This window comes from Colletes gigas, unplaced genomic scaffold, assembly GCF_013123115.1.
Source record: "Colletes gigas isolate AHSC1104 unplaced genomic scaffold, ASM1312311v1 Colletes_gigas_Sc00011, whole genome shotgun sequence".
Classification (NCBI taxonomy): Eukaryota; Metazoa; Arthropoda; class Insecta; order Hymenoptera; family Colletidae; genus Colletes; species Colletes gigas.
The window spans coordinates 934,953-962,109 of NW_025106640.1; the positions used below are offsets into that span (position 1 = coordinate 934,953).

The window sequence follows — 27,157 nt, forward strand, 5'->3', positions numbered from 1 at the left end:
TTGCTAAAAATTCAGGACTTTCCAGTTGTTTCAGGGCTTTCCAGCTGTTCAGGACTTTCCAACTGTTCCAGGACTTCCCAGCTGTTTCCGGGTTTCTCGTTGTTTCAGGACTTTTTCGTTTTTTCAGGACTTTCCAGCCGTTTCAGGGCTTTCCAGCTGTTCCAGGACTTTCCATCTTTTTCAGGGCTTTTTCGTTGTTCCAGGGCTTTCCAGCGGTTTCAGGCCCTTCCAGCTGTTTCAGGCCTTTCCAGCTGTTTCAGGACTTCCCAGTTGTTTCAGGACTTTTTGGGAAATCGGCGAAATTTTCGAGCAGAAATTTTTTGACGAAAAAAATGAATTCTCGATTTTGCCAACAGGTACGAGAGTGACGGTTACAGAAAAAAAATTTAAAAGTTTGGGAATCCAATTTTAACCGGAAAAACGGTATCTTAAAACTAAGGCAATGATTTGGAGAGGAAAAGAAAGGTAAAAATGATGAGAACACATAGAATTCTGTTAAATTATATCATTTATTGCCATAGATTTACATTATACAAGGCTTGAATACTTATACATCATGTTAGAAGTAGATAACAAAGGTCAGCAGTGGTCAGCAGTGGTCAGCAGTGGTCGGCAGGGGCCAACAGAGGTCAGCAGAGGGATGTAGAGGCATGCGGAGACCAGCAGGTGCAAATAGTAATAGTTATACGTTGTCAGAAGCATCAGGGGTGGTCAGCAGAGGCCAGCGGAGGCTAGCCGTGAACAGCAGAGTCCAGCAGTGGCAAGCAGTAACAAGTAGTAATAGTTATACGTTGTCGGAAGCATCAGTGGTGGTCAGTGGTGGTCAGCGGAGGCCAGTGGAGGCCAGCAGTAGCAAGCAGTGGCAAGCAGAGACCAGCAGGGGCAACTAATAGCAAGTTGTAATCGTCATACGTTGTCAGAAGTATGAGGAATGGTCATTAGCGGTCAGGAAAGGCCAGCAGAGGCCAGCAGAGGCCAGCAGAGGCTGCGAGAGGCTGGCAGTAGCTAGCAGTAATGGTTATACGTTGCCAGATGTATCAGAAGTGATATCTGAAAAGATATACATATGTACGCTCATACATAGGAATAATAAAAATGAATTTATTTTGTTTCAATAATTCAAATATGATCAGGGGGTCTTAAAACGTGTATTTCCGTAAGAAAAATTTCACAAAATTTTGTTCGTTATAGTATCTTGCTTATGTTCGTCTACATACATAGGTCGGAAAATAGAAAATACCTGGGCAGTCGAGACTTAGAATCGTATGCCGTCGACGTGAGGTCGAATTTTAGTTGTTCAAGTGCGAGAAGGCAAACGAGCCTTCCTCTCTCGACTCCCACGAGTCGGTCCGAAATTACTTCGGGCAGCTTCGGAGAATCGAGACAGAGGGCATGTGTCAGTCTGCCTTTGTCGACTCTCCGAAACTCCACGAGCTCACGTACGCGTGATCTGGCATAGTGTGAGTAGTGCACCCGGTGCTCAATCTGGCATCACTGCACTGGATGCGAGGTCGATTTTCAGCTTTGTTGAAAGCATGAAGGGGAAAGACTCACTATTCGCCTCCTTTCTCGAATCCTCGAAGTTATACGAAGCGCCAGAACTCATATATAAGGTTATACATTAGTGTGTGTAAGTGGAGCGGCAGTTTCCTTTGGCCACCGTCTTATAATAATGGATCGCCTTTTTCAATCCCTCCCATCAATGTTAATTCAGTGAATAATTTCTCAACTGACCGCCATTCATGAGAAGGAGGACGCTAAAATCACCTTCGAATTTTGAGGTCGGTATGACAGATTGGGCCACGAAAGTACATAAGGTGAAACGTCTACTCGTATACCACGTCTGTGTTCATACATCGAGAAAAATTGATAGAGTGAATGTAATGTGTTTTGTTATATCATGTCAGGATTAATTAAATTAAAAACACGGTGCTCAAGTAGACCTTACACCGTAGAAGAGATATTTTTGAGGTTATCCATGGCTCTGCGATGACATCTATCGAACTTACCTGGAAGCAATCCCGTTCGTGCTACATATTATTATTTATGTATTTATTTAACATCTCCTAGCCCTCAAATTTGATCGAATTTCGGACCTGTAAGTAAGGGGAATATTCAGGATGTCACATAATTTCTTAACGATCGACGTAATATGTCTAATCATATTTATTTGTTCATGTACTGTTACTAATAGATGCTATACGCTTAAATACAGATGATGTATTGCAGAAACGAATATACCAAAAAACTTAGCAATGTACACGCTATCCAAGTCATTTTAAATAGATTACTTTATCGTTTATCGATTACATCGTCCAACAAGAGGGAAAGGGAGGAAGGGGAAATACCGTTAAATATATTAATTTCATAGTGTCAACACACGACGATTGAAAACAGCTTCAGCTCGCGTCAAAGAAAGTACAAAAGGTGTGGGGGGGGGATCGAGTGCGGGAAAAAAGGTGGATCGGGGAACAGTGAAAGAAACGGGGAAGATAGATATCTCTATACAAAAATAATCGGCGAAAGGCGAGAAAATAAAACGCTCTCACAAAACGCCCGACAATAAGCTATGGTACAAGTCGACGAGATAATACTTTTTTTTTTTTTAAATGAGATTAGACTGAATCGCAATCTTTTCTCACTCGCTTCCACGCGCGTTTTCTCCCATTCGTACATGCATCCACCGCACACGCTCGAACACATTCGCTCATTTCTTTCGCTCGTCCGCATTCACTCTCGCTCTCGTTTCTCCATTCTCTCCAGTCTTTCGATCTCGCATGCGTGCATCTCGCTCCTACACAACGGCTACAATAAGAATTTGTTGGTTGTGATGTAAAAACATTAACTCGCGCTAACGCTTGCGAACAAACGAGACCGTCAAGCGTCTTAATTGTCATGCATGAACGCATCGATTGTGCAAAACTAATTTAAAAAAAAAAAAAAAATAGAAAAAAAAATATCGATTCTCAATTCGGAGAAATTCGTATTCGAATTCTCGCGCCGCGCACCGGCACCTCGGTCGCGGTACACAACGAAATATCTTACATAAATTCGCTCCCCCTTCGTTTTTCCATTTTTTTTTTGTTTCTTTTCTTTTTACAACGAAAACACTCATCTTTGGTAGAAACTACTAAATAAATATCGTCGCTTAAAGTAAGAATCGGTGTTTCGCGCGCGACAGGTGGCGCTGAACGTCCCGTGAAAATGGCCGCCGCGCTCGAACGGGGGATCCCAGGTTCGCTGCGACCGGGCGGCGCTCGAAAACGGAAACTAGAAAAAATGTACACGCATATACAGGGGTGTCCCCGAAGTACGACTCGGTGCTCAAGGGCGCGGTTTGCACGTCGGTGCAATATACACGTTACAATCTTCGTATGTCATGCTAGGCGGTTACGGTGCATGCGGCTGTGCGTCAAGGTACATACGATGCTAAATAAAAATGAGAAAAAAAAGAAAAAAAAAGAAACGGAAGTGACAGAACGGAAATGAGAGACTCGTCTCTGCGTCGGTGTTTCGACCACCGGCCAGATGTATCGATCGACCTCGCTGATCAATATATTTCGAACGATCCTAACCTTTTCGGTGCTTGGGGGACGCTTACGAACCAATTTAATGGCGTCGAACCACCGTGCTTAACAAATACAATCGCAGTTTTCGAATTTCAGCACCGAAAGGGCCAAGCCTTTATATCGAACGAAACCGCGTCCCTTCGATGCTTCGACTTTCAGGCTCGTTCGCGTCGAACGGTGGAAAGTCGCCGGGGGACGAGTTCGCCAAAAAAAAAAAAACAAGAAATCAGCGACCAGGCGTCGATCAAATCTCTCGTCACTGTTCTCGATTGCAAACGACGCGAGGCTAGCGGATTACCCGGCTCTAATTAATCCTAACGCTATGTCACATGAAGTTCGACGTAAATTATCTACTTAAACCGTTTGCCTATTCACTAGGTAGCCTCTATTTTCGCACACGCCTCTCGCTCTCCCCCCTTCTCTTCTCTATAAATCTCGAACGAGTTTCTCGTTACCTAGGTTCGTCAAACCTAACGCACTCGCGAGTTTACGGGATTTCAATGTCTCTGCACACGACGATCGGAAGGTATAGCTCGACAAGATCAATAAAATCCTTGTCAGACTCTTACTTTCACGGTATCAGACGATACCAATCAGTTAGGCTATGCTACCGTCCTAAACCAAAAAGGCATTTCACTTTTGCGTATCCTAGGATAACCAGAACTATATTTTACATGCTTCCATAACGAAATAAACTTATCTTAAACGCAAAGAACGTTAGAGTGTTAATGAAGTTAGACGTATATAAAAGAAAATTAAAAGAAAATTAAGATGATCAGTACGATCTAAAAAGAAACAAAACAAGTACTCGAGATACGCCTTTTTTACTTAGGAGGTATAGGCCTAGATCAGGCTTTGTTGAGCCTGTACCTGCAAGGGTAAAGTTTGATTTGAGCATTTGATGTCACAATAGGAAACTATGGATGAGGATTGATTGCAGTAGTAGGCACGTGACATCGTAGACTTAATACTTTTACTACTGCAGCATGTGTGTATGTGTGTGTGCGTGATCCACACCAGTCATTTCTTGCTAAAAAGTCAAATGCTCGCTGGACAGTCCAGTTGTCCATGTCTAGATGATAGACCAAGGACCTGGTCTCGTCTCCACCACTCTATGATGAGGCTACTACATGGAACAAACTTTGGTGAACAGAGGTTTCCATTATATTCAATATTTATAAGTTCCAATCTAGCCTTTAGATATCGCTTGGTGCTTCAATATTCCATATAAGGTACTACGTAAGTTCGAAGAACATTGTGGACCAGAAGATCCCAAAAAAAAAAACAAATTTAATTATCAAGCATTACAAATTGGATGCATAATCTAGGTGCCCCAACAAACTGAAGAATCAACCCTATTCTGAAAGCACTTTCACCTTCGAAAATTATTCAAAATACTCCGTTTTTTCTACTATCGAAATTCAAAAGGTCTATCCTTCGTTCCCAAAACTTTGGTCCATGCAGGGATTTTGTCGAGCCTGTCGAGCCAGTACCGCCCAATCGTGGCGCGCGATTTGAACGAGGGAGGACCCAGAGTTGCGCGCGCATCCTCCTCAAGCAACCGAGCTAGACTCCGCGTTAACCTCGCGCTGGGGTAATCCCCAAAACTGATATCGCGACGAAGATCGTTTCATTTAATACGAGGTACGTATCTAACGATCGTAACCCGTTCTTCGTTAGTCCCTTCCATGTCCGTTGGTTCACCCGGTGCGTGGCCTCGCGGGTCCTCAACAGGACGAGCTCTTCAGCTCACCGATGTCTGCGATGTTCTGCAGCAACGCGGCTGCCTCGTTGCTCGACTGGGTCTTCGCGTTGTAGCGTTGCTTCAGTGTGCTCAATGCGGACAACAGTCTTGTGTTTGACGTCATCAGACGCGAATTCGCGGCGTCCAGGGCGGCTATTTGCTGCTCCTGCGCGTCGATCACGCGCTGCTTGTACGACAACGCGGCCGACATCTTCTGCTGTTCGCGCCGCAGCTCCTCCTCCACAGAGATTAACCTACAATTAGCAAAACGAACGTACGGTTTAGAGGGTCCTGGACGAGCCCAGTCGTTGGAGACTTTGCTCTTGTCACCCGGAGATCCGGGTCGCGAGTTCCCCGACCGAGTAATCTCTGATTCTCCTCTGAGATCCTTGGGATCTAGGATCGTCGATAGTTCGATCAGATTCTTTGGAGAAACGGTGACTACTCGGACGGTTCTCGATACACACGGTACTGAGCATCGCCTGTTAAGTCTCTCTGAAGCCATGACAATCTGTTAGTTCTTCATTTTTGCAGCAGAGAATTATTTAAAGCGTGATCGATGGACTCTCAGGAGAAACACTTGAAATATTCGGTATTGAGAAAAGGTTTTAGTATTAGCTATTATTTTAGTTACTGGTGGACAATATGGCTGCTGACGACCACGTGTAAATTGCAAACCAAAAGGGAAAATATAACGCGATTAATACCTGCTTCGAAGACCGAAAAAATACTACAAAATTCACGAATGTATTTCAAAGCGCTCGAGATCGATGTTTCTCGCCAGAGTCGGCCATTTTCCGATTTCAGAGAGACTCGACAGGGAAGCTGGAGAGGATCCAAGCGCACCACGATGCATATATTTAAGAAAAGAACACCAATGTACTCGGAAATGAAATTCAAAGGAAGCAGCAGTGTCTGGTGCAGAATGTCATACGCTCGGACAACCAAAAAGAACGTTCAAGAGTAGTGCATGGATACGAGGGGGGGGGTGAGGGGGTGGCGGCGGTTCTTCGATCACAGAAGCGTGGCCTCCGCGATTCGTCGCAGTGAAAATTTGTGACGCAGTGTGCGAGTGATGGGCACAGAAGAAACGTTCAGGATTGTACACTCGACAGAGCAGCGTTGAAAAATAAATAGAAAATTGGTACGTGCAAAAAAGTAAGTTTGTTGCAGTCAGTGCGTTGCTATTTTCTTCTTGTCGCAGATAACGATTTTTTTTTTTTGTCCCTGATAGTGTCGTAACTAAAGAAACATCACATTCATGCACATTTAATACCTGGAAATATTTTTGTGACCGCCTCTGTTTTTTTTTTTTTGTTTAAATTCTTTTAGTTATTATTAACGTTATATCGTTTTTTTAAGCCGACCGCCAATTGCTAAAAGGACAAAAATTAGTGGACAGAGCAGGTGTTAGGAGAGTTGTTAGAATCAGTGGACCAATTATACTGTAGTATAATAGTCTTTCAGCCAAGTTTCTCGAACGCACGTTTCATCTATCGTATCATGCAGACGAAATTAATTTGACGATGTTTATTAATTTTTTGTATATCCAACATTGGTCATCGTTCGAATTTTATTTAAATTAAATTCGACGTGTGGAAATTGTTATTTTTGTATCGTTTATAAATTACCAAGCGAAAGTGTAAATAAATCATTTCAGGATGCCAACTACGATATTTTTAACAACATACTTTTATCAGCGATAATTTAATATAGCTTTGTGGTAAGAGAGACGATTGAGAAATCAAAAATTTATTCAAACGAAGAAGTTGATCTAATTGCAGGGCGATTCAAGTATTTCCAACGTTATTGAGACACAAGAAGGAAAATAATAGGTAATAATAATTTATGTTGAGCTTAGACATTTAAATACTTCTTTCAATATTTATTAAAATGAAAGAAATACTAGTCTTGCAACTATCAGTATGTTTACTGACACCAAATTATATTTTCTACTAAAATTAAAGTATTTATACTTGTATAAGTACAAAAATGTTTGTAAAACATATTAAAAATATATTATGTATCAAAACTATTAAAATTGATAGAGGAGTCCTTTTTCTAAACATTTACCCAACGTTATGTCGAATAAAATTACACAGAAAAAACTGAAATTATAGCTTTTCAACATCGTCAGAAATGCTTGAATCACAGTGTACCAACAGTAAAATGACTAACGAATACATCGTGCGCTGTATCCTGAACATTTCCGGCGCTGCGACCCGCTGCACAGAACTGACGCGCTAAAATCTGTGGAGTTGCATAGTGATTCGTGCCCCGGAGTCGAGCAAACTTTATTCGCGAATAACGAATAAAAATTTCAGATTTATTCGTAAACCAACTTTCGCCTAAAATTTTCTCCTAGATTCCAGATCAAAAACTCCATCAGTGGATTATAATTTACGAATCAACGTAACATTTTTATTCGTTATTCGCGAATGAAAGTTCGAGGTTGTCGGGTGAGAAAACTCGAGTGAAGTAACAGTGATATATGTGAGCACGATCGACAGAATGTTATTGGACGGTGATGTAAGTATGCACACGTAGGGTGAGAATGCTTTCGTCGGTGGTTCAGAGTATAGTTGGGTGAGCTGAATAATATGTATAATAATTCTAAACTCGCATCGGACGGCGACGTATCGCGCGTACAAATGTTCGCGCGTGTTCGTCGTTCAACGAAAACAAGAGAGAACGTATGGAGAACATTATACGCTAAACAATGTGACGTAAAAACGTAAGAAGCTTAGAAATATAATTGACTCTTACACCAAGGTCCAGATCAAGCCAGAGTATACCAAATGCAGCGGATAGAATGCACAGGAACACACAATCAATTAAACATACATATTATTTCGAGAACAGTAACCGTTTTTATTTTTTTTTTTTTTTTGCGAGATTACGGGTGGACGTTCTTTCTAATCCGTTTGACTATATATTCTTTTTCTTTTATACAAAAGGCGTCTCGTTCGCAGATTACTAACTATATTTACACCTTATCTCTTAACACGATTAGTACCGAACAGACAGAGCCGAATACGGTCGAATCCTCGCTATTGAAATGTTATTCGTTACTGAATTTCGAACAATTTCATTATTTTCGTGGTCCAACAAGAGGAGCAAACGATTCAGAGTATACGTTTACTGGACAGGGCCAAGCTCGAAGAGACTTTGAGTATAAAAGAAACTGCAGAACATCAGCCATTATTTTTATAAAAGATTCTATCAAGAATCACTGAATTTCTTAACAATATTTATTAATCAATGATGAATAGAAGAATTCCTTTTTGATCTATCAATATTTAACCTCATACGTTTTACCAAAAATGGCTGACGTTCTCCAGTTTCTTTAGACCCCCGTTTGGTCCCCCGTTCAAGATTCTCGAGTCCAGATCGTGGACTCCTCTTGCAAAATGGTAGCCAGCTCTGTCCTCCGCGAATGGCGTCGAATGACTGGCGGCGAATTGGCGAGGAGAGGATGGAAATCTGAAGTGACTGAGTATGACGGAAGGCCTCGAAAGTGAAACGCGGATAAAAGTGGTTATTCATCTGGGGGCTGGTGGCGGATGGGTCACACTCAGGCAGAGAATCAGTTTCCGGGTGGGTTAGCTGGCGCGTTAATGAGGATCAAGTACCTGGAGATGATGCTCTTCATCTTGGTATCCGGTGCAATCCCGTCAATATCGGTATCCTCGGTTGCGTCTAACCGTGCCCTCAGTCGATCTACGCTACTCTGCAGCCTCTCGATTTCCACTTCGTACTGGAAACGAAGAGACGTGGCGATGTTAGTTACAAGACAGATACGAGAGAAGAGATCTCCGCTGGCGGACGTTCCGTTAGACGATAGATCGGAAGAGACACAGAAAGAGGAACTTGTTATTCACAACGATCACGTTACGGGCGCAGTATTATATGTACAGACAGAGTTAAGATGCGAGAATTAGAAGTTCCTCTTTGGTTTTGCGAATGGTCGGGCAAGAGAACGGCTTCCATCGGTGCTTCGCTTCTACTGCGGCTAGAGTTTCGCTGCGGAGGAATTTTTAGCGACTCGGTCACCGGGATGACGAATAAAGATCATCGTTTAGTGTTTCGTTGATCCATAAGAACTTGGACAACATGGTAGACTCGGTGGAAATTTTAATGGGAGATTCTTGAGGCCAAAATAAGACGAAAATCAAGAATACTAATTTGTTGAATGAGGATCCATTAAAAAGTTATTATACGAGTAGACCTTACATTCGATGTATTCTTTTGACCCAATTTTCTGGGGCTCTAGAGCTCCATTAATACGCATTGTTTGAATTTTGAATCATTATAATCCTTCAATCCGTCCAGAAGTTATGATTTCTTAAACATACATTTTTGGCCCCACAGTATATGTTCGGTAAAGAATTTTTTTTCTCGAAAGTGCGTAGGATTTCGGGGGTGTGTCTATTCACCAAAAATGATTATAATTGACCCCCACAATCGAAAATAATTTTTCCAGAATGATTTGAAATTTTTTTTTTTCGCCGAAAAATTTCAGCACCCACCCCCTGTCGATATTTCGTTTTTGATTTTTAGTAATTTTGTTTGACGTTGTACAAAAAGGTTGTTTAATACTTTTTTGTAGGTATCCATGAGCTCTACTTGCTCTCAAAATTTCAATGAAATATATTCACTATTGTAGGAGTTATGGTCGTTTGAAAATTGGACCACTTTTATGGGGTTTTCCTTACTTTACGGGGTTAAGGACCAACTTTTCGAATATTTTTAGAATTTCTACATATTCTTCGTCAAAATACGCGTCGTTTGCCTTTTGAAACATTAAAATCGTCCAATCCGTTCAGGAGTTTTGACATTTTAAAGATACGCATGAAATTTCAGGGAAAAATGTGATATATGGTCAGACATTAGATTTTCGGTAAATAATTTTTTTCTCGAAAGTGCGTAGGATTTCGGGGGTATGTCTATTGACCAAAAATGGTTGTAATTGACCCCCGCAACTAAAAATAATTTTTTCAGAATGATTCGAAATTTTTTAATTTTATTTTTTAATAACTTTTTAACGAAGTCTGAATCAACAAATTGATATTTTTGATTTTCGTCCTATTTTAGCCTCTAGAATCTCCCATTAAAATTCACAAGGAGAGGTCTCAGGTTACTGTTCAGACATTAGGAGGTTGATGCTTATTTGACAAGTCACACCAAATAATTCTTGTTAGGGATACCTACTAAGTATCAAGATTTGTCAGATTTCTCAAAAACCCAAAACAACCTTGACTCATTAATACAAGAAAACAAATGTTTCAAGCAGCTTTCATTACTGCTCCAGATCAACCCAATACCCAAGTCTCCACTACTCCCATCTTTCCTTAGACACAGCTATCCATATTCGTCATCGAAGAAACCGAGTATCCATGAGACCAACCATGTACATGTATGACTACCTGATCGATGCTACGGTGACTGCGTGACTTGCTCCTCCTGGTCGTGCAGCTTTCCTCCTCGCTGGTGTCGGACAGATCCCGCGTGGAGTCCAGCGACAGCCTCCTCCTGAGTTTGGTGCAGCAGCCGCTTTGGTTCTGTTCGGAGTTGTTCCTGTGCGCCTGGTTGGTTTGCCTCCACTGGTTCTGACTGTTCCTCTGCAGGTTCCTGACGTTGTTCTGCGGCGGTGGTGACGGGCTCAGATCGACGCCTCTTACGCCCTCGACGCCTCCGCCGCTTCCTTCTCTCTCCTCGGAGCTGGTGCTACCTCTCCTGCCGTTCCTACCGTGATTTGGTTCCATGTGGTAGACGGGGTTCGCGAACGCGAGCGGCGCCGCGCTGAGTATGTGAGCGTTCGCGTTGTTGCTACTCAGATCAACGGGGCTGGAGCTCTGACTGTAAGCAGCGAAACTTTGGTAGCCGGACGAGGCGACGTTGCTCAATTGGGAGATCGAGATCTGCGATCCCTTCTGCGACTTGGACTCCGAGACCTCGTCGTCGGCGTACCTGAGCAGGTCGGACAGCTCGTCCAGGTTACCGTTGGCAGTATTGCTAGTTTTGCTATTGTTGTAATTGTTGTTCGGCTGATGATTGATAGAGAGCGTGAGGTTCGAGGACGGGTTCACCATGACGTTCGCGTTCACGGTGGTCTTCGAGACGTTGTTGTAGTTCTGGTGCTGCGTCTGGTTCGCGTTCTCCTCTTTGTTGCAGTGATTCCTGCTGGTCGATCTCGAAACGTTGTAGTTGTTGTGGTTGTAGTTGTCCTCCCTGTCGTGGATGTCCATGTTTTGGAGCCGCGCGATGTTGTGTCGGTGGTTCTGTTGCTGTTGCTGCTGCTGGGCGACGATCGTGCAGATGTTCGACTGATTGTTCTGCGGCGCTGTGATGTTGTAGTTGGAATCCTTCAGATTGCTGTGACTCTCCGATCTTGTGGGACTGGTGGGATGCGTTTGACAGTGATTCACGTTCGCTAAACTGGCGCTAGCTGTTAGTCTGTACCCAGCGCCGGTTCTGTTCGACCCTATCGCCCTGTGCTGCCTCACGATAGGCGTTGGCGAACGGGACACAAAGGCTGGTGGCTCCAGAGGGTAGTCGTCGGTGGTGATCTGCAGCTGAAGCTTCCCGTTGTTGGGCATGTACGCGTTCCTGGGAAGAGTGGCGGCCCTGGCGACGTTTGGACTCCGGGAACTGTTGTGGCCAAGTGTGTTCGCCTGCAATACCTCGTTGCTGTCTCTGATCGTGCCGTTCAGCGTGCTGTGGTTGCTCAGCGTCGACGTCGCCGACACGGAGAGATTCGTGTTGCTGTTGGCGATCGTGGGATCGTTGTAACGGAAGATGTTGTTCTGCAAATTCGGGTAGCGGTGGGATGCCGGCACTGGACTGGGACCCGGCTGATCCAGGGCCAGGGAGATCCTTTCCAAGATCTCTGGCAGCCTGGGCGGTGGCAGTGGCGACGACGACGAAGTTATCGTGACTAAACTTTCACGCAGTAACGCGTGCAACAGGGACAACTGCTTCCCCAGGTCTATGTAGCCGTCGAATTCCAGGGAATTGTTGGCCGGAGCGTCCTTTGGTAGTGGGCTCTGTAAAAGACATTCTTGTCAGTAACTAATCTTGAACTTGGCCACGACGAGCACAGACTTAGGAAGGAAGATGACATTGTCACAGTAGAACCTCGATTATTGCATCAAAGACTAGTTTATTGTATGACACTAGGTTGACAAGTGGAGAGGATGATTACTAAGGAACAAGTATGGTTGAAGACATTACTGAAGAGGTATAGTCAGATATGCTGTGTGAAGCTATATCTTATTGGTCAACTATTGCAGAAGCTTTTAGCCTAGATATTTTGCAATAATCGAGGTTCTACTGTATCAAGGACACTTTGTCTATCTTCTGGAACTCGACTGCATTTAGGACGATGAAAGAACAATCACACGTACGCTGATGAGTTGAAGGAAGTTTTTCATGGACGGAGCTTCTCGCTCCAAGAGGTCGTTCATGAATTCCATAAAGTTCTCTTTTCCTTGGAATCTCGTGAAGTTCGCGAGCGTTTGGAGAGTTTTGGCCACGAGGGTGAGGTTCCTCGCTGCCTTTTCGTTCGGGTATTCTGGAAAGAAACAGAACTCTCCACATTTCCACGCTTTTCAATTTTACCTTCGAATCTTTTTTCCTCTTTCCCCTTTCATCGTTAATCTTTTTATTTACATCCTTCTTCCATTTACTGTAAACCAACTATAATTTGTTCTCAGCGTAGTTACATCATTCTATCGATAATGGGGGAAAAATAAAATACCAGAAACGATAAATTCTATTTCTGACCCGATGCAAACTGCATAAGACACCACTGTTTATCTTATCTTTCAAAACTCATATTGTATAATAACAGCTCGTTTATCAATTCTCGTAATTGCGTACAACTAGGAATTAGTTATCTAGAAATTATATAACTCGGCAATGTAAATGCAAAAGTACAAATTTATCATCTTTAGAATAAGGAAGAATTTCTCCTGATTATCATACACATATTCATAGAGCTCTTCTTGCATTAATAATTTTTATACAATTGTTAGTTCTTTAGAATTTACTTTTGCTGCTAACCTTGTGTGCTAAAGAAAACCATGAACCAACGTTTATATTCTTTTTACAATGAATTATTCCTTTTTAAGAGATCTCTAACATAGTATAAACAAATCTTTTTCTGTGGCCATTGCATTCAAATTTGAACAAAATGAACTACACCTTTGAATAGTAACTAGTAAACTAAACTTATTGAGACTAAAATTCTGAGGTTTGGACTCACCGTGAGTAATGTTGAACAGAGATGGGCTGAGTATGGCGGGGCAGAGGAATCTGAGGAATATGGACGCGGAGATCAAATTGTCAGCAATGTCCTCCCTGCCCATGTCTTGCAACCGTTCGCGGAATATACGGAAGCATTCGCGTAACTCGAGAGGAAAGTGAGCGTGGCTGGCCAGTATCCTGCTCCAGGCTAGCTCCACCGCGTTCCTCAGATTCTGTTGTTGTTTGTGAAGGGCTGCCACCGAGGCTACCTTCAACGGGTCCACCTCGCAGTCGCCACCCTCCACCGCGCCCCTCACCACCGCTCCCAAGGTCTCCTGCAGGTACCTATCGCCCGTCAACTTCAGGTAGGCCTCCATCGCCTTCGTGGCTAAGGAATTTCCTCGAAAGGTGAGCCTCTCGTCGTCTGAAATTCAATATTTACCATCGATGAGTGGAGGACGACTCTCCACGAACAGAAAAAAAATTTCTGAGCAAACATATCTGCTCAGCATCAAAGCCAACTCTGAACTTTCTCTGGTGAACCTGTTTCGTCGATGCTTGATATTTACAGAGGATGTTCGACGGTGAAAATTTGATACGAAGAAGCACTTGGTCCTAGCAAATCTTGCAGATAGCATTATTGTTTAACGTGAATTTTATCTTGGAGATTGAATCTTGTATATGAAGTCTGTGCCTTTAAAGCTAGCATCGCCTAGGGTCACATTCAATATCAAGGCTAAGGAACTTGGCTATGAAAATTTCATATAATCTAGTTAGACTCAACATACTCTTCTTTTCATCACACTGGTTAGAAGTTCTATATTACATTTCTAAGCAAGCATCGTGTGAAGCTGACGTCTAGGGACAAATTAGTCGTCTAGACTATTATTTATCTCAACGATTGATGGAAATAGACCCACAGTGTATTAGACATTTTTGGTTCAGAATCACCTGCTGAATAGACTAAAATTTTTCAGAATCAATCAGACAAAGTGTTCTTCCAGGATTGGAAGCTGACTTCGTGGAACACCTCAGGTAAACGAGCTACCTAGAAACATTTTCTCTGAATCTTCGAACGCTGGGAATTACCTATTCTGTGTATGTCCATCATGACCAAGTCAGCAAGAAACTGAGGCGCTTTCTTTTCCCGTTGCATGACTGCTACCAAAGCAGTGGCGATGTCCTCTTTCGCTTTCACGCCGATCGCGGGCTCCAATTTCTCGCAGAGAGGTTTGTAGTCGGTCTTCAGGTATTCCAGGAACTCCTGGTACACCTGAACTGGTAGTATGTCCACGGACTGGAAGCGGCATTTCACCCTCAACGCTGGGGGCTCCTTCAAAGGACCTTTGTCTCCCACCACGGGGTACCATTTCTCCGTCAGGTATCGCGACGTCACGATGTGCACGGGTATGCTGACGGAACCTGCACACAATTTAGAACACATCGTTAAATTATAGATGAATATGTTAAGGTGAACTTTGGAACAAATGCTAGCACAAATGTTTCTTTCACAAGTTGGTCGTGACACGTATTCTCTCTCAATAAATACAAATACGATAGCCCAGAAATTATTCTGATCATAATTTTTACATTATATTTCTAAGTAATGTTGATAAACCCACAGCGTACACGAAGCTTTTCCCTTCAGTTACAAAGTGGAAATTATTGACTGGTTGCTCTAGCTTTCTTCCATCTTATTTTATTAGAATACATTGCTGATCGCGTGAGATTTGTTACTGTCAAAGGAAGATTTCTCTAATCCGCGGTAATTCGTTGAAAAGTTGTACAAAATTGCTAGAAAATCATCTAATGAACACACAACATACGGTGTGGGCAATTCTCAACAGCTTCGTTCTACTTTTCCGGGGGTCTATCAGCATCCATTCTCTCTTCTCGTCAAAACTGTATTTAAGGGACACGTGCAACCAAATGCAAATAACTGACGGACATTCACGAGGACGTGTGTTCGTTTCTACGCGTCTTACCGATCAAAACATTCTTGTCCCTCTTCTTTTTGCGGTCCGCCTCCCTGTACAGATTGACTTGGATGGTGTTGACGGAGGGCAGATGGTGGAAGTCGAAGTGCTCGCCCCAGAAGCACAGGTCCGCCTTCAATTTCGCGGTGGTTCTCGCGTACAGGGTGCTGTCTAGACAGACCTCGCAAAAATATCTCTTCTTCGCTGGCACGCCCTTCGCCTCCAGCAGCCAAATCTGCAGGGAGTTGTCCGTTCGTCGCGTCTGCTCTGCGTCGGGTTGAACCGATTTCCTTAAACTGGGTCCAACAACGTGCAACGTAATTAAAGTCCCTGCTCCTTCGAACGACGAACCAGAGTTTAAAAAGAAGTTCTCGTGTCGCGTTAACGAGGAGCAAATACAAAAAGGGGAGGAAGGGGGGAGTCGTTGGAATACAATAGAAACTCGCAAAAATTCTCTTTTTTTCGCGCGTGGGAGTCAATAGAATTAATCTGAGAAGGATTTGCAAATTAAAGATGGCGGATGCCTGTTACGTGGAATTAAATCAAACACCAAAACAACAAATTATTTTTATTTTTTTCGAGGATTTAGGTGAACGTTCCCCGTATAGTTTTAGAAAATGGCGGGATTTACAGGAGGAATGGTACTGAAATGGAGGTCTGTTGGTTTATCGAACGACCCTGCGCGTCCCCCCTGTCGCGTGAAGTTAAAATAACCGCGGATGTAGGTCAAAAAGGCTATTCTCTGGAGCACAATACCGGGATGACTTGGCACTCGTCGTCTCGTAGAGATTCGTCGAGCACTCGACCCCCTCGCGGACGATTCGTTCGAGGAAGAAAAAGAAGATGGAACGGTACCAACCTGTGTAACCACTGGTCCCGTTCGTGAGCGGTCCTGCAGCTGAAATACTTGGGCCCACCGGTGCTGGGCGTGACCTGGAAGCAGTGAGGTCTGCCAAGCAGGCTCGGATGCAGCGGTGTCACGGCCGCGAGGTCCATCGAGGTCACCGCCTGTCCGCAGAGGAGGGACTCGTGTGAACGACAACCCCGAAGACCGGCGCCGCGTTGCTTCTGTCGCTCGAGCTTCGTCACGCTTTTCGTCCTCTTCAGCGGGTTCGAGCGGAACGACCTCTTCGAGAAGAAATTCTGCCCAACGAAAATGACCTCGGTCAGTGACTCGACGGTTTTCTCCCATTAACGGGCCGCAAATAATAGTGAAAACGATGCACCAGACTGTATTTCATCCTTGCTTTCATCCCTTCTTCGTACAATTATAATTCTTTAAACAGGAGTTAATTATTTTATGTATACTCGTCAACAAATTTTTTTGCTTTGGCGTCTATTTGGTATATGTTCGTTTTTAATCGTCTGTATAATTATACAGGATGTATCAATAAAAGGGGTGATTCTAAATGGACAACCCAATCGAAAATGAAGGATAGAATTTTCCATTTTTTAAATAATTGAAATTGATAATTTGTCAATCATTGTATTTTTTTTTAAACAATATTGACTGTATTTTATCCTTGTTTTCATCTCTTCTCGTACGTAGAATTATAGTCTATTATTTTATTTTTTATAAGTACATACTCGTCAACAAATTCTGTTTTTTGCTTTGTCAATATAATTATACAGGATGTATCAATAAAAGGGGTGATTCTAAATGGACAACCCAATCGAAAATGAAGGATAGAATTTTCCATTTTTTAAATAATTGAAATTGATAATTTGTCACTCATTGTATTTTTTTTTAAAACAATATTGACTGTATTTTATCCTTGTTTTCATCTCTTCTCGTACGTAGAATTATAGTCTATTATTTTATTTTTTATAAGTACAAACTCGTCAACAAATTCTGTTTTTTGCTTTGTCGATATAATTATACAGGATGTATCAATAAAAGGGGTGATTCCAGATGAAAAAACCAATCGAAGCTGCATTATTTAAATAATTAAATTTACAAATTTGTCGCTGATCGTACTTTTCTTTGAGACAATATTGACCTCGACTATTTGACCCGTTGCTCAAACTTCGAACGAGTTAATTTTATTCACGGGGAAGAGAAAAAATTAAACACAAAGTTGCAGTATGGTTCGAGAAAAAATTTTAGATTAATGCACGTTGAACGTTGAGCGATTAATTATGTCCACTGCACCTGCGCGAAATGGTCCGTATATAGGATTAACGAAATATCGTTGGAGATGTAGAAAATTATGCAAATTAATTTAAGTGGAGCAACGATAAATTGTACGCGCGATAGTTTTCGCAATGGCGCAGGTGTACCAGCGGTCGTGACAGATTCGCGAACAGCTGAGCGCAGGAGAAATCAAGGCGCGGCGGCTTCAATATAATGAACAGGCCTATCCGCTAACAAAAGTGATTAAAACGTTAAACATTGTACGGCTCGAGTGGTCGTTCGAGCGGATCAATCGACTGGCCAACCAGAACGCAGTGAAATTTTAGTGAAAACGCATTCTTCCACGTTGGGCAAAATCTTCCTGAAAGAGAACTTCATCCAGCAACTATATAAACTGTAAAAATAATTTTTCATTCCTTCGAACGAGACTCAAAAATTTTACAGAATTATCAGACTTTGAAATTTGTTTAATTATAAAGAATTTTATATTTCTTTATATTTGAATATATTTATTTTATACACCATCTATTGTGTGAATAAATAAAATAATTAAAAAATAAAAAATTATCAGACTTTGAAATTTGTAAATGAAAATGAAAGAAAAACTAATTCTAGTTCTAAACAAACTTTTACACTTTCATACATCCATTTAATTATAAAGAATTTTATATTTCTTTATTTTGTTCACCATCTATCGTGTGAATAAATAAAATAATTCAAATTAATTATTCATCGAAGAATAATATTAAATTAAAGAAACGAATTTCGAAGTTTCGAAAGAATCTTTGTATTTTATTTCGAGCGCAGTAATCTTGTTAAATAAATATTGTTTCGAACTTTTGCTAAGTCCACGAGTCGCGTTTGCTATTGATTGCGGGAGGAACAGTTTCCGGAAGCGCTTGGAGAAATATAAATCGTGGAAGCTATTCAATTTCCGGGGACGTCTGAAGCCTCGGTTTCCTCCGGAATGGAGTTTTTCGAGTCGCGGAGTTGTGGAAATCGATTTCGAAGTTTCCTTTCGCAAGAAAGTAAAGAAAACTGCACGGAGGAGGGAAATTGCGGTTCGAAAGAAAAACAGGAAACGGTTGAAACTACGTGGATGTTTTTCTGAGAGCTTCCTGGCGAAAACTTTAAATTCACATTTCCGAATACAGTCACGACCGTAAGAATCTTTAAACAATTACCTATAAATTAAAAACATTCCAAAGCGTCCACAGAATTTTAAACTCAACCAACTCGACCAAAAACAATTTTCTAAAATTTCTTTAAAGAGTTTTTCGCTGTATTCACCCACGTATCCCACACAAGAATCACACAATTTGTAAATAAAATACACAGACAGTCGAAGGTATGTAAATTGATTTTCTTCGATGTAAATCCGACACTGTTATTCACTGGTATTGTAGAAATGTATTTCACCGTGTTCGTACGTGCAAGAGATCAGATTCTTTCGTTCGACATTGGGGACGAGATGGGCATAAATTATTGTACGGAACGAGGCAACGAAGAAACCGTTTCGATGGCAAAAGTTGCCCGCGAGTGAAAATCATCGACTGACTCCAGAAGCGACAACGAGAATCTCTCGTGACATTGCTCAGGTGAAAGGTATTCGGCTGTGTTTGATACTGGGAAGGCTTCACCATGTGTATCCGGATCAACGATGTATCTAGCAAACGTGAGACCCAAGCGCCATTTCCAAATTAAATTACGCATAAGAATTTCTAACGACCTCGCCATTCGATATTAACCCTTTTAGTGTCATGGACGTACAAATATACTCACAAACATGGGTGTTTTCAGCAATTTTAGCATCAAAAAGGTTGATCAAATTAATAATAAATTCGTAGTCACAAGTGTCCATCAAAACATTGCTTTGGAAATTATTTTATTTTCAGTAAAATAATTCTGGGATTCTATTTATTTCACAGTTCATTTAAATTGTGATTCTTATCCAATTTTTATTTGAATCGTCTAATTTGGGGCATTATAGAGAATTCTAAAAATATAAATACAAGTTTTTCATAGTAAATAAAGATTTTTAAATCTGAAAATATAAATAGATTTTTTCATTCCTTCGTCTCTGCGTTGATCCCAATGATTCTTACGCCCCTGAATGGGGTAGTGCCCGTTTCTCCTTTTGTTTACCACAGATTTTTCAATAAGATAGCTGAAGTGGTTCTCGAACGTTAAGTCGTTCGTTCTACTTTCCTCGGCTTTTGAACGCGTTTCATGGTTCTGTCGGGTCATCGGATAACAACTTGGCCAAATGCCAGCGAAACTCGGAAAGAGTCCAAGTGTTTTGCATATCTTCGGAAACGTGTTCGCCAGCGCGAAGAATCGCGAAATTTTCCGCGATACGACCAACATTTTCCACCCCCAAGACTTGAATCCTCCTCGAATACCCACAAAGCTACTATCGATTCGACAAAATAAAAATTAATAAAATTCTTCGAGTAGCAAGTAATTCCTTCGAATTTTTAATACATTGATTCTGAAATAATTATTGAGCCTCATATGTCTCTTCAAAGATTATTTAAAACAACTGTCAATTTTCTTGACAAAATAAAAATTAATGAAATAATTCTTAATTTTATCGACCAGATAAGAATAAAATAAAAATAGATGAAACCGTTTTCTTCGAACCTAAAGAACGCTGAAAGCTGGTAACTGTAACTTCAAAGCGATCATTCGCGACTGTACGTTCAATCGCGAGCAAACAAATACGTTTTCAAGCCTCCTTTTTCTCGTATTCGCGCAAAGTGCTTTTATCCTTTCTCTCGGAGGCCGTTTAAATTTTACCAGCAGAGGACAGTGGTGCAATCGTGCCTTTTAATAAGAAGTTATAATTTATGGAAATAACAAGGCAGTAGCGAAACAACGGACACGTGCAACGATCGTACGTTTCGCAGCGTTTCTTATTTTGAGAGATAAGTGGAGGCACCAATAAGTGGTGAGAATATAAACAGTTGTACGTATAGCATATTTCCTCCTCGCGACTGCACCGACCATAAGATAAGTCGTAACTACAAGCTGCAACTGCTTTGTGGAACGTTTCATAGTTGCAGCAGTTTCTTTACGAGTGACTAGATTCCGTTCGTTCTTCGACGATCCACAGTTACGGTTCATTTTTTTACCCGAGTAACCTACAAGTACACTCTCTCAATCGATGATCGTTTTTTAATATACAGGGTGATACGCTTAATTTTATAATATTTACCTCCAAACATGTAATGGTTCCTCTTTAAATATTTTTCTATTCTACAGCTATTTTTCCAGAGTCAAATGAAAATTGTAGCAAGTTGTACTAATAATCGTTCCACGTGCAAAGAATAATTCTACGTGAACAAATTTATTAAATATATTGTGGTTTATTTATATTAATATATTTATTTTAGTTTATTTATTTTAATTGAAATTATTTAAATATTTTCTGAAATATTATACCCAACGAAGTACAGAATACAGCAAAGTAATTGGAACTACAATTTGGAGAAATATTTAAAATTTTGTCACTAATGAGAATTTTAATTTCAATGGTGGATTTTTAATTAATTAGTAGAACGACGTCATCGATCATTAGGCGGGATTAACATTACCTAAAAATGTAGGTAGAGAAAGTTCGCTAAAGTTGAAAGCAAAAAAGTATTACATAAAATGGTCTTTCATAGCGTTCCCACCGACGAGGTGGAGTTTTCCAAACGGTGAACAGAGTATGCACATTTCCCTCGCGTATATCACTTTCTATTATAAATCGTGGAACTCGTTTTTAAATATAAAATCCGGTCTAAAATATAGGATCGATTCCGATTTCTCGTGCCGCGTATTAATAATTTTATATTCAGTCAACAGTTCGGTACTACTCGCGGGAAACCGCATGATCGCGCGCGTTGTATCAATTACTCCACGTGCAACTATCAAGTTACATCAACAGCTTCTACCAGGCTGCACACCTACAGCTGTATTAATTTATCTACAAACGACCTACAGCTGCGTTAATTTATCTGCAAATGGCTTACGGCTGCATTTAATTCTCTGCAAACGACTCCGCGCACCTACAGAGTGGATTTGTAAACATTCCGAGAAGATTGGACTTTGTAACGAACGCGTGAATAAGTATATAAATTCAAGTAACCGCTATAAATGTTCCTCTTAACGCGTTTATTGTGCGATATATCACCGACGATAGGATCTGGAACCTCGATAGGATTTGAATACGGAATTGGCGGGAAAACTTCGCGCCAAATAATTCGTCCTAATAAGAAAACAAAATAATTCTTGGGGGTATGAATTACAAATACTTGTAATATATTACACGATCTTGAATACGAAGTATAAGGCCTCAATACTATTTCTTTCTATCGTGAAAATTATTTCGTATTCAATTTACCCATCAATTCTGGATTCAAATTCTATGAAGTTACTAGGTCTCGTAGTTCCTTTTACAAATACAAAACACGAATGTATTTTTATACAAAATGTCCCAGTAATGAAGAATAGTTAAATTTGAGTAAAGAACAATGATTAAATTTGAAAACAACCCCTTCTATGAAAAAATTTTATTACACACTTTCAATCGATCTTTTTATATATTTATAATCATCCTGAAAAATTGTAACAGTTGTGTGGGATAACGTGTATTTTCTCAGTATTGAAAATAAGAATGTCGGCCATTCCACCCTTGTTTATTCGCGAGACACGACCCCTCCTCCCCAAACTTCGTCTCCCTGCTTATATTTACCCTGGCGGTGAAGTAGTTGATGATCATGCTGACAACCTTGTCCTCCTCGTTCTCCTCCATCGGTTTCACGCACATTTTTCTTCTGGTCATGCGAACCGTGACGCGTGAGAAAGCACAACAGATGTTCTCTCGGTCCGCGAATTCCGCGACGGAAAAAGATCAACCGTCACTTAACGATTTTTAATGTTCTCGTCGTGGATGCAAAGTCGTAACACATTCCTCGCGGATTCATTATTTCTGTTCCTCCTTTTTCCACCCTCGAATTTCACGCGTGGACGCGGCGTCGTAACGATATCACCTTCGACGACGACTCGCGCCGATTTCTACGAACGACACATCGACGCGTATAAACAACGACTTTATCGCGTTTGAGTCGTCGATACACGCAGGTTTACAATGTACCACGTGACGTAAAAGTCTCGATAGAGATCGTAATTCACACCTATCGGGAGGGGGTTAGACGATTTCTCTTGCAAAAGTACCCGGTCGCGATCGACGATATTAATGCGTCAGTTTTCACAATTTAACAGTTCAACGGTTTCACCAGACACTAGCTTCACTGTTCCGTTAGTTGGGATTTCTTATCTAGATAAAAATTTCTGATTAGTTGTTTGTTCAACAATTATGGAATCGAATTAGTTTTTATTTTTCTGATGATAGATTTGATTTTTTCCCACCCCATCAAAGTGTAGATCTTTCGATCTCGTGTACTCTAATTTGTTATGTTTTTTCAAGATTCTTGAGAATTTATTTTTAAAATTAATACTATTCCACTTTCTTCTCCAGCAGAAGGTAGCAAAAGATATTTATATTAAGTCATTTTTAATTTTATGATTTGATCATTTTCTGTCGTCACAATTTCGATCACCAGATGACTAACAAAACTAGTTTATTGGAAATAGATTGCTTCTAGATTCCTAGAAATAGCTGACGATACTGCTATTTATAATTTCAATTGTTCACTTGGTATATTCATTTTATTTTCACTTGTAATTTTCTCGTTCGAGTGATCGATTGCTCCTAGACACTGTCAAGTTTAGATACTTTTAGTTGGCACTGTCGACGTTAAAATTTTGTACCTCGCTACTGAACGCAGCGCAGACGTTATCGTGCACATGCAAGAAAGATAAGCTTCCCCAATGTCAGGATGCAGCGTAATCGACAGCAAAGCATACTACGATAGAGTAGGTGAGCTTTCCCAGCTGGTGGGGATCTGTTTCCTCGATTGTTGACTGTACGATTACACTCGATATTTTCGATCGAAATATATATCTTCGTTTCAATGGCACACCTGTTCACGAATTGAAATGAATTTTTTCAAACTTCTATTTTGCTCGAGCAACCACCGAATTTATTATTAAAATTCCATCAGGTGCATTTAGTGCGTAAATATTTTTCAACCAAGTAACAACCCTGTAAAATTTCGTAAAGACGTACTTCTAAATTTAAATGGCGAATATAATAGAATGTCTAGGAAATCTGGTCTTTTAAGCTTCTTCAAACTTCTATTTTGCTCGAGCAAGCAACCACAGAATTTATTATTAAAATTCCATCACGTGTATTTAGTACGTAAATATTTTTCGACCAAATAACAACCCTGTAAAAATTCGTAAAGACGTACGTCTAAAGTTAACGAAAGCTGATTCGAAATAATTTGTAAAATCTTTCGTTGGAACAAAATGGCGAATATAATAGAACGCCTAGAAAATCTGGTCTTTTAAACTTCTATTTTGCTCGAGCAAGCAATCAGAATTTATTATTAAAATTCCATCACGTGTAGAAATTTATGAAATTTAGTACGTAGATATTTTTCGACCAAATAACAACCCTGTAAAAATTCGTAAAGACGTACGTCTAAATTTAACGACAGCTGATTCGAAATAATTTGTAAAATCTTTCGTAGGAACAAAATGGTGAATATAATAGAATGGCTAGAAAATCCGTTCGTTCCACGTTCTCGAATCGTTTCTAGTTTTGTGCCCCCCCAGACAATGGCCTCCGAGGGATTTCTATTCACACGCGGAAGCACGAGCCAAGGATTCCAGCGGGCCCTGGGCTCAGGTATCGTTTCAAGGCCCCCCGAAAACGGGATCCGCTCTTCCAGGCATGGCCAGGTAGTTCTTCCAGGCTTCTCTGCTCGCTTCAGGCTCCGCTGAGCCAGGGGGATTTAAATCGACAAGCTCTTTAAACGGTCTCCCGCCAATTTTGCGTCGTTGCGAGATTTACGCTTCTCCGATTCCAGGCAGTTGGTGGTCCTTTTACGATCCGCGTTTCGTGAATATTCCTTATTTTTTTACGTTACGCCTCGCCCCTGCGATCACAATTATATCTTCCCAAATATATCCCCCTTATTACGCTTTTCGACTTTTAAGACTCCCGAGGGTGAAAAATATATATCTTCCCAATTAAACAAATTTCTTTAAAATTTCTCGCACAAAGAAACATAGCAACTGGTTGTTATGCAGATATATTTATTTTATAAATAGTGACACAATCATTAAAATCAACCCAAAAGAATCTAATTATCTTATTTAGCACGTTTTTTAATTTACTTCTGATTTTTAAAATTCTTCCTGTTAGAAGATATATTTATTTTGTAAATAGTGACACAATCATTAAAATCAACCCAAAAGAATCTAATTATATTATTTATTCCCCTTTTTAATTTATTTCTGATTTTCAAGATACTCGAGGTTAGAAAATATATTTATTTTGTAAACAGTGGCTTGACCATTAAAATCGATTTAAAACAATTAAATTATATTTTTCAATACTTTTTTATTTATTTCTGATTTTTAAGATTCTTGATATCAGAAGATTCATTTTTTAAATATGGACGAAATTTCAGTTTCTTTCGTCACATGAAAATGGTAGACTCGATTCTTCGATTCTTCGACGTACAAAACAATCTTTTTACGACTTTATTTTCCGCGAATTCAAATTTTATGGACAAATATCAGATTCCCCGACGAATATCGCGAATATCTTCGTCGTGTTTCGCCGTTTGTCGGTCGTTTCCCGTTCTAAATTCGCGGCTCGCAAGACGACGGGAAACCGACAGTTCGTTCCGCTTCGACGGGCGTTCCGCGTTTCGCGGCGAAAACGCGCGCGGTATTTTCAGCGACGGTTGCTGGTCGGTTTTCGTTGATCGCGGAGGCCGTCGACCCTCGAGACAGTCTGGACTTCGCCTTTGATGTTCCTTTATTTGGCCACGAGACTCTTATTTACACGGCGATGAATTATTGCTCGGGCGTCACTCGCGTAGACCGAATTCATGTTCGACGTTCTCCGATCTTCGCGCTCGAGAATCGAGGGGGAGTATACAGGCTGATTCTATAGACTGAAACGAACCTTTGAAATCCTCCATATTGGGGTAATTTCTTCCTGACATTTGCACTTGTTTTTTTAATTCAACCTATACTCGAATCGACGGTGGAAAATGCAGTTCTCTGGAAGGGTTGAACGACAAAATGGCGCCACTATTGCAAGCAGTAATATTTTCAAAAATATCACCAGGTGTTTTGTTATATAGATCGTCACAAATTTTTACTCAAAAGTAAAACGTTACGTTCTTAAATTTCCTTAAAAACTGAAACCAATTTTCAGATTGAAATTAAACAGAATTCGAAGAACTCACTGTTGTCAACTCAAAATCTCTCTCACCTATAGTTTTCGAAATAAAAATTGTCAAACTCTAACACGTTGACTTGTCACATCCACCCACTTTTGACAAAATTCCTCAAAATGAATTAATAGAATTCAAAACGAACACTACGACGAATTCTAGCTCACGTAGAATTGCCCAATTGTTTAAAAAGAAGATTCCAGGCTTCTTGGAAATATTCTAAAACTCGACACGTCGCAATAGATTGTCAGAAATCTGAAGAATCCGCTGTCAGGCGAACGCAGACGCTCGGATTGCAATTCGAATGTACCCGCCAAGCTGTAAACCAGTTTCACGAAAATATTAATATTCATTAACGTGCTCGCGTGTTACGATTGTTCGGCGTGATTTTGAGGCACGCTCGTCGGGAATTCGCGGCAGGCAGATGATTTCGCGGCAAAATCTCGTCGTCGACTGGCGCAGATGTTGCTCATCCGCGTAGCCGAAGTCAAGGGATCCTTGGGGCGCACCTTTGTGCAGCGACCAAAAACCCTGCCCCTGCATTCAGGTGAGGCGAAACGGGTCACCCCTTGGCCGCTCAGCCCCTCGTCCGCCGTTTGCACCGGTAAGAAGGACAAAAACGTCTTCGAGGGGTTCTCAAACCGCGTCGTGGAAACCACCGGCAGCTGTGAAGCGACGAAACGAAATTGTCATGCGGAAATCGCGAACGAGACCCGCTGTTACGCGTGCTCGTTAGCTCTCGTTACGACTGTTTCGCGGAGACTTCAGGAAACCCGACATATCTTTCCGCAAGAAACGCTCGTTTTTCTCCGGGGAACAAGAATCCCAAGATTTTGGGTCAGCAGCGACGTCACTAATGATTTATATGAAATGTAGAGGGATTTATAGGGGTCAAGTTTACATTTTTTAAATTAAAAATAAATTGTTAAATGAATCCTTGATTTAATTAAAGTTCGTAATTATATTTTTGAACAGTATAACATGGTCGTAAGATTCGTCAATTAAAATTTATATTTATCTCGAATGAGACAATTCACCTCTGAAGAGGTTAAGGGTAGAATTTTTATTTTGGGTTAGTAGTGTAAAAGACACTTCTTAATAAAGATTTATAATTATATTTTTGA

General features: G+C 40.9%; 1 protein-coding gene across 5 annotated transcripts in view; it reads right to left on the reverse strand.

Moving 5' to 3' along the window:
* Positions 1 to 2,303: 2,303 nt before the first annotated feature.
* Positions 2,304 to 27,157, reverse strand: part of LOC122398513 (ras GTPase-activating protein raskol) — a 190,878-nt gene continuing 166,024 nt past the window's right edge. For 2 of the 5 annotated variants that reach the window (XM_043398448.1, XM_043398445.1), the window contains 8 exons: positions 16,396 to 16,679; positions 15,546 to 15,832; positions 14,650 to 14,982; positions 13,580 to 13,984; positions 12,720 to 12,886; positions 10,740 to 12,359; positions 8,946 to 9,070; positions 2,304 to 5,567 (listed from right to left, as the gene is read on the reverse strand). In XM_043398448.1, coding sequence (XP_043254383.1) covers positions 5,297 to 5,567; positions 8,946 to 9,070; positions 10,740 to 12,359; positions 12,720 to 12,886; positions 13,580 to 13,984; positions 14,650 to 14,982; positions 15,546 to 15,832; positions 16,396 to 16,679 — 3,492 coding nt within the window. In that variant the 3' untranslated portion in view covers positions 2,304 to 5,296. Of the gene's footprint in view, positions 5,568 to 8,945; positions 9,071 to 10,739; positions 12,360 to 12,719; positions 12,887 to 13,579; positions 13,985 to 14,649; positions 14,983 to 15,545; positions 15,833 to 16,395; positions 16,680 to 22,408; positions 22,598 to 27,157 lie in introns of those variants that run through there. The other 3 variants (XM_043398446.1, XM_043398449.1, XM_043398447.1) reach the window with 3 other exon arrangements.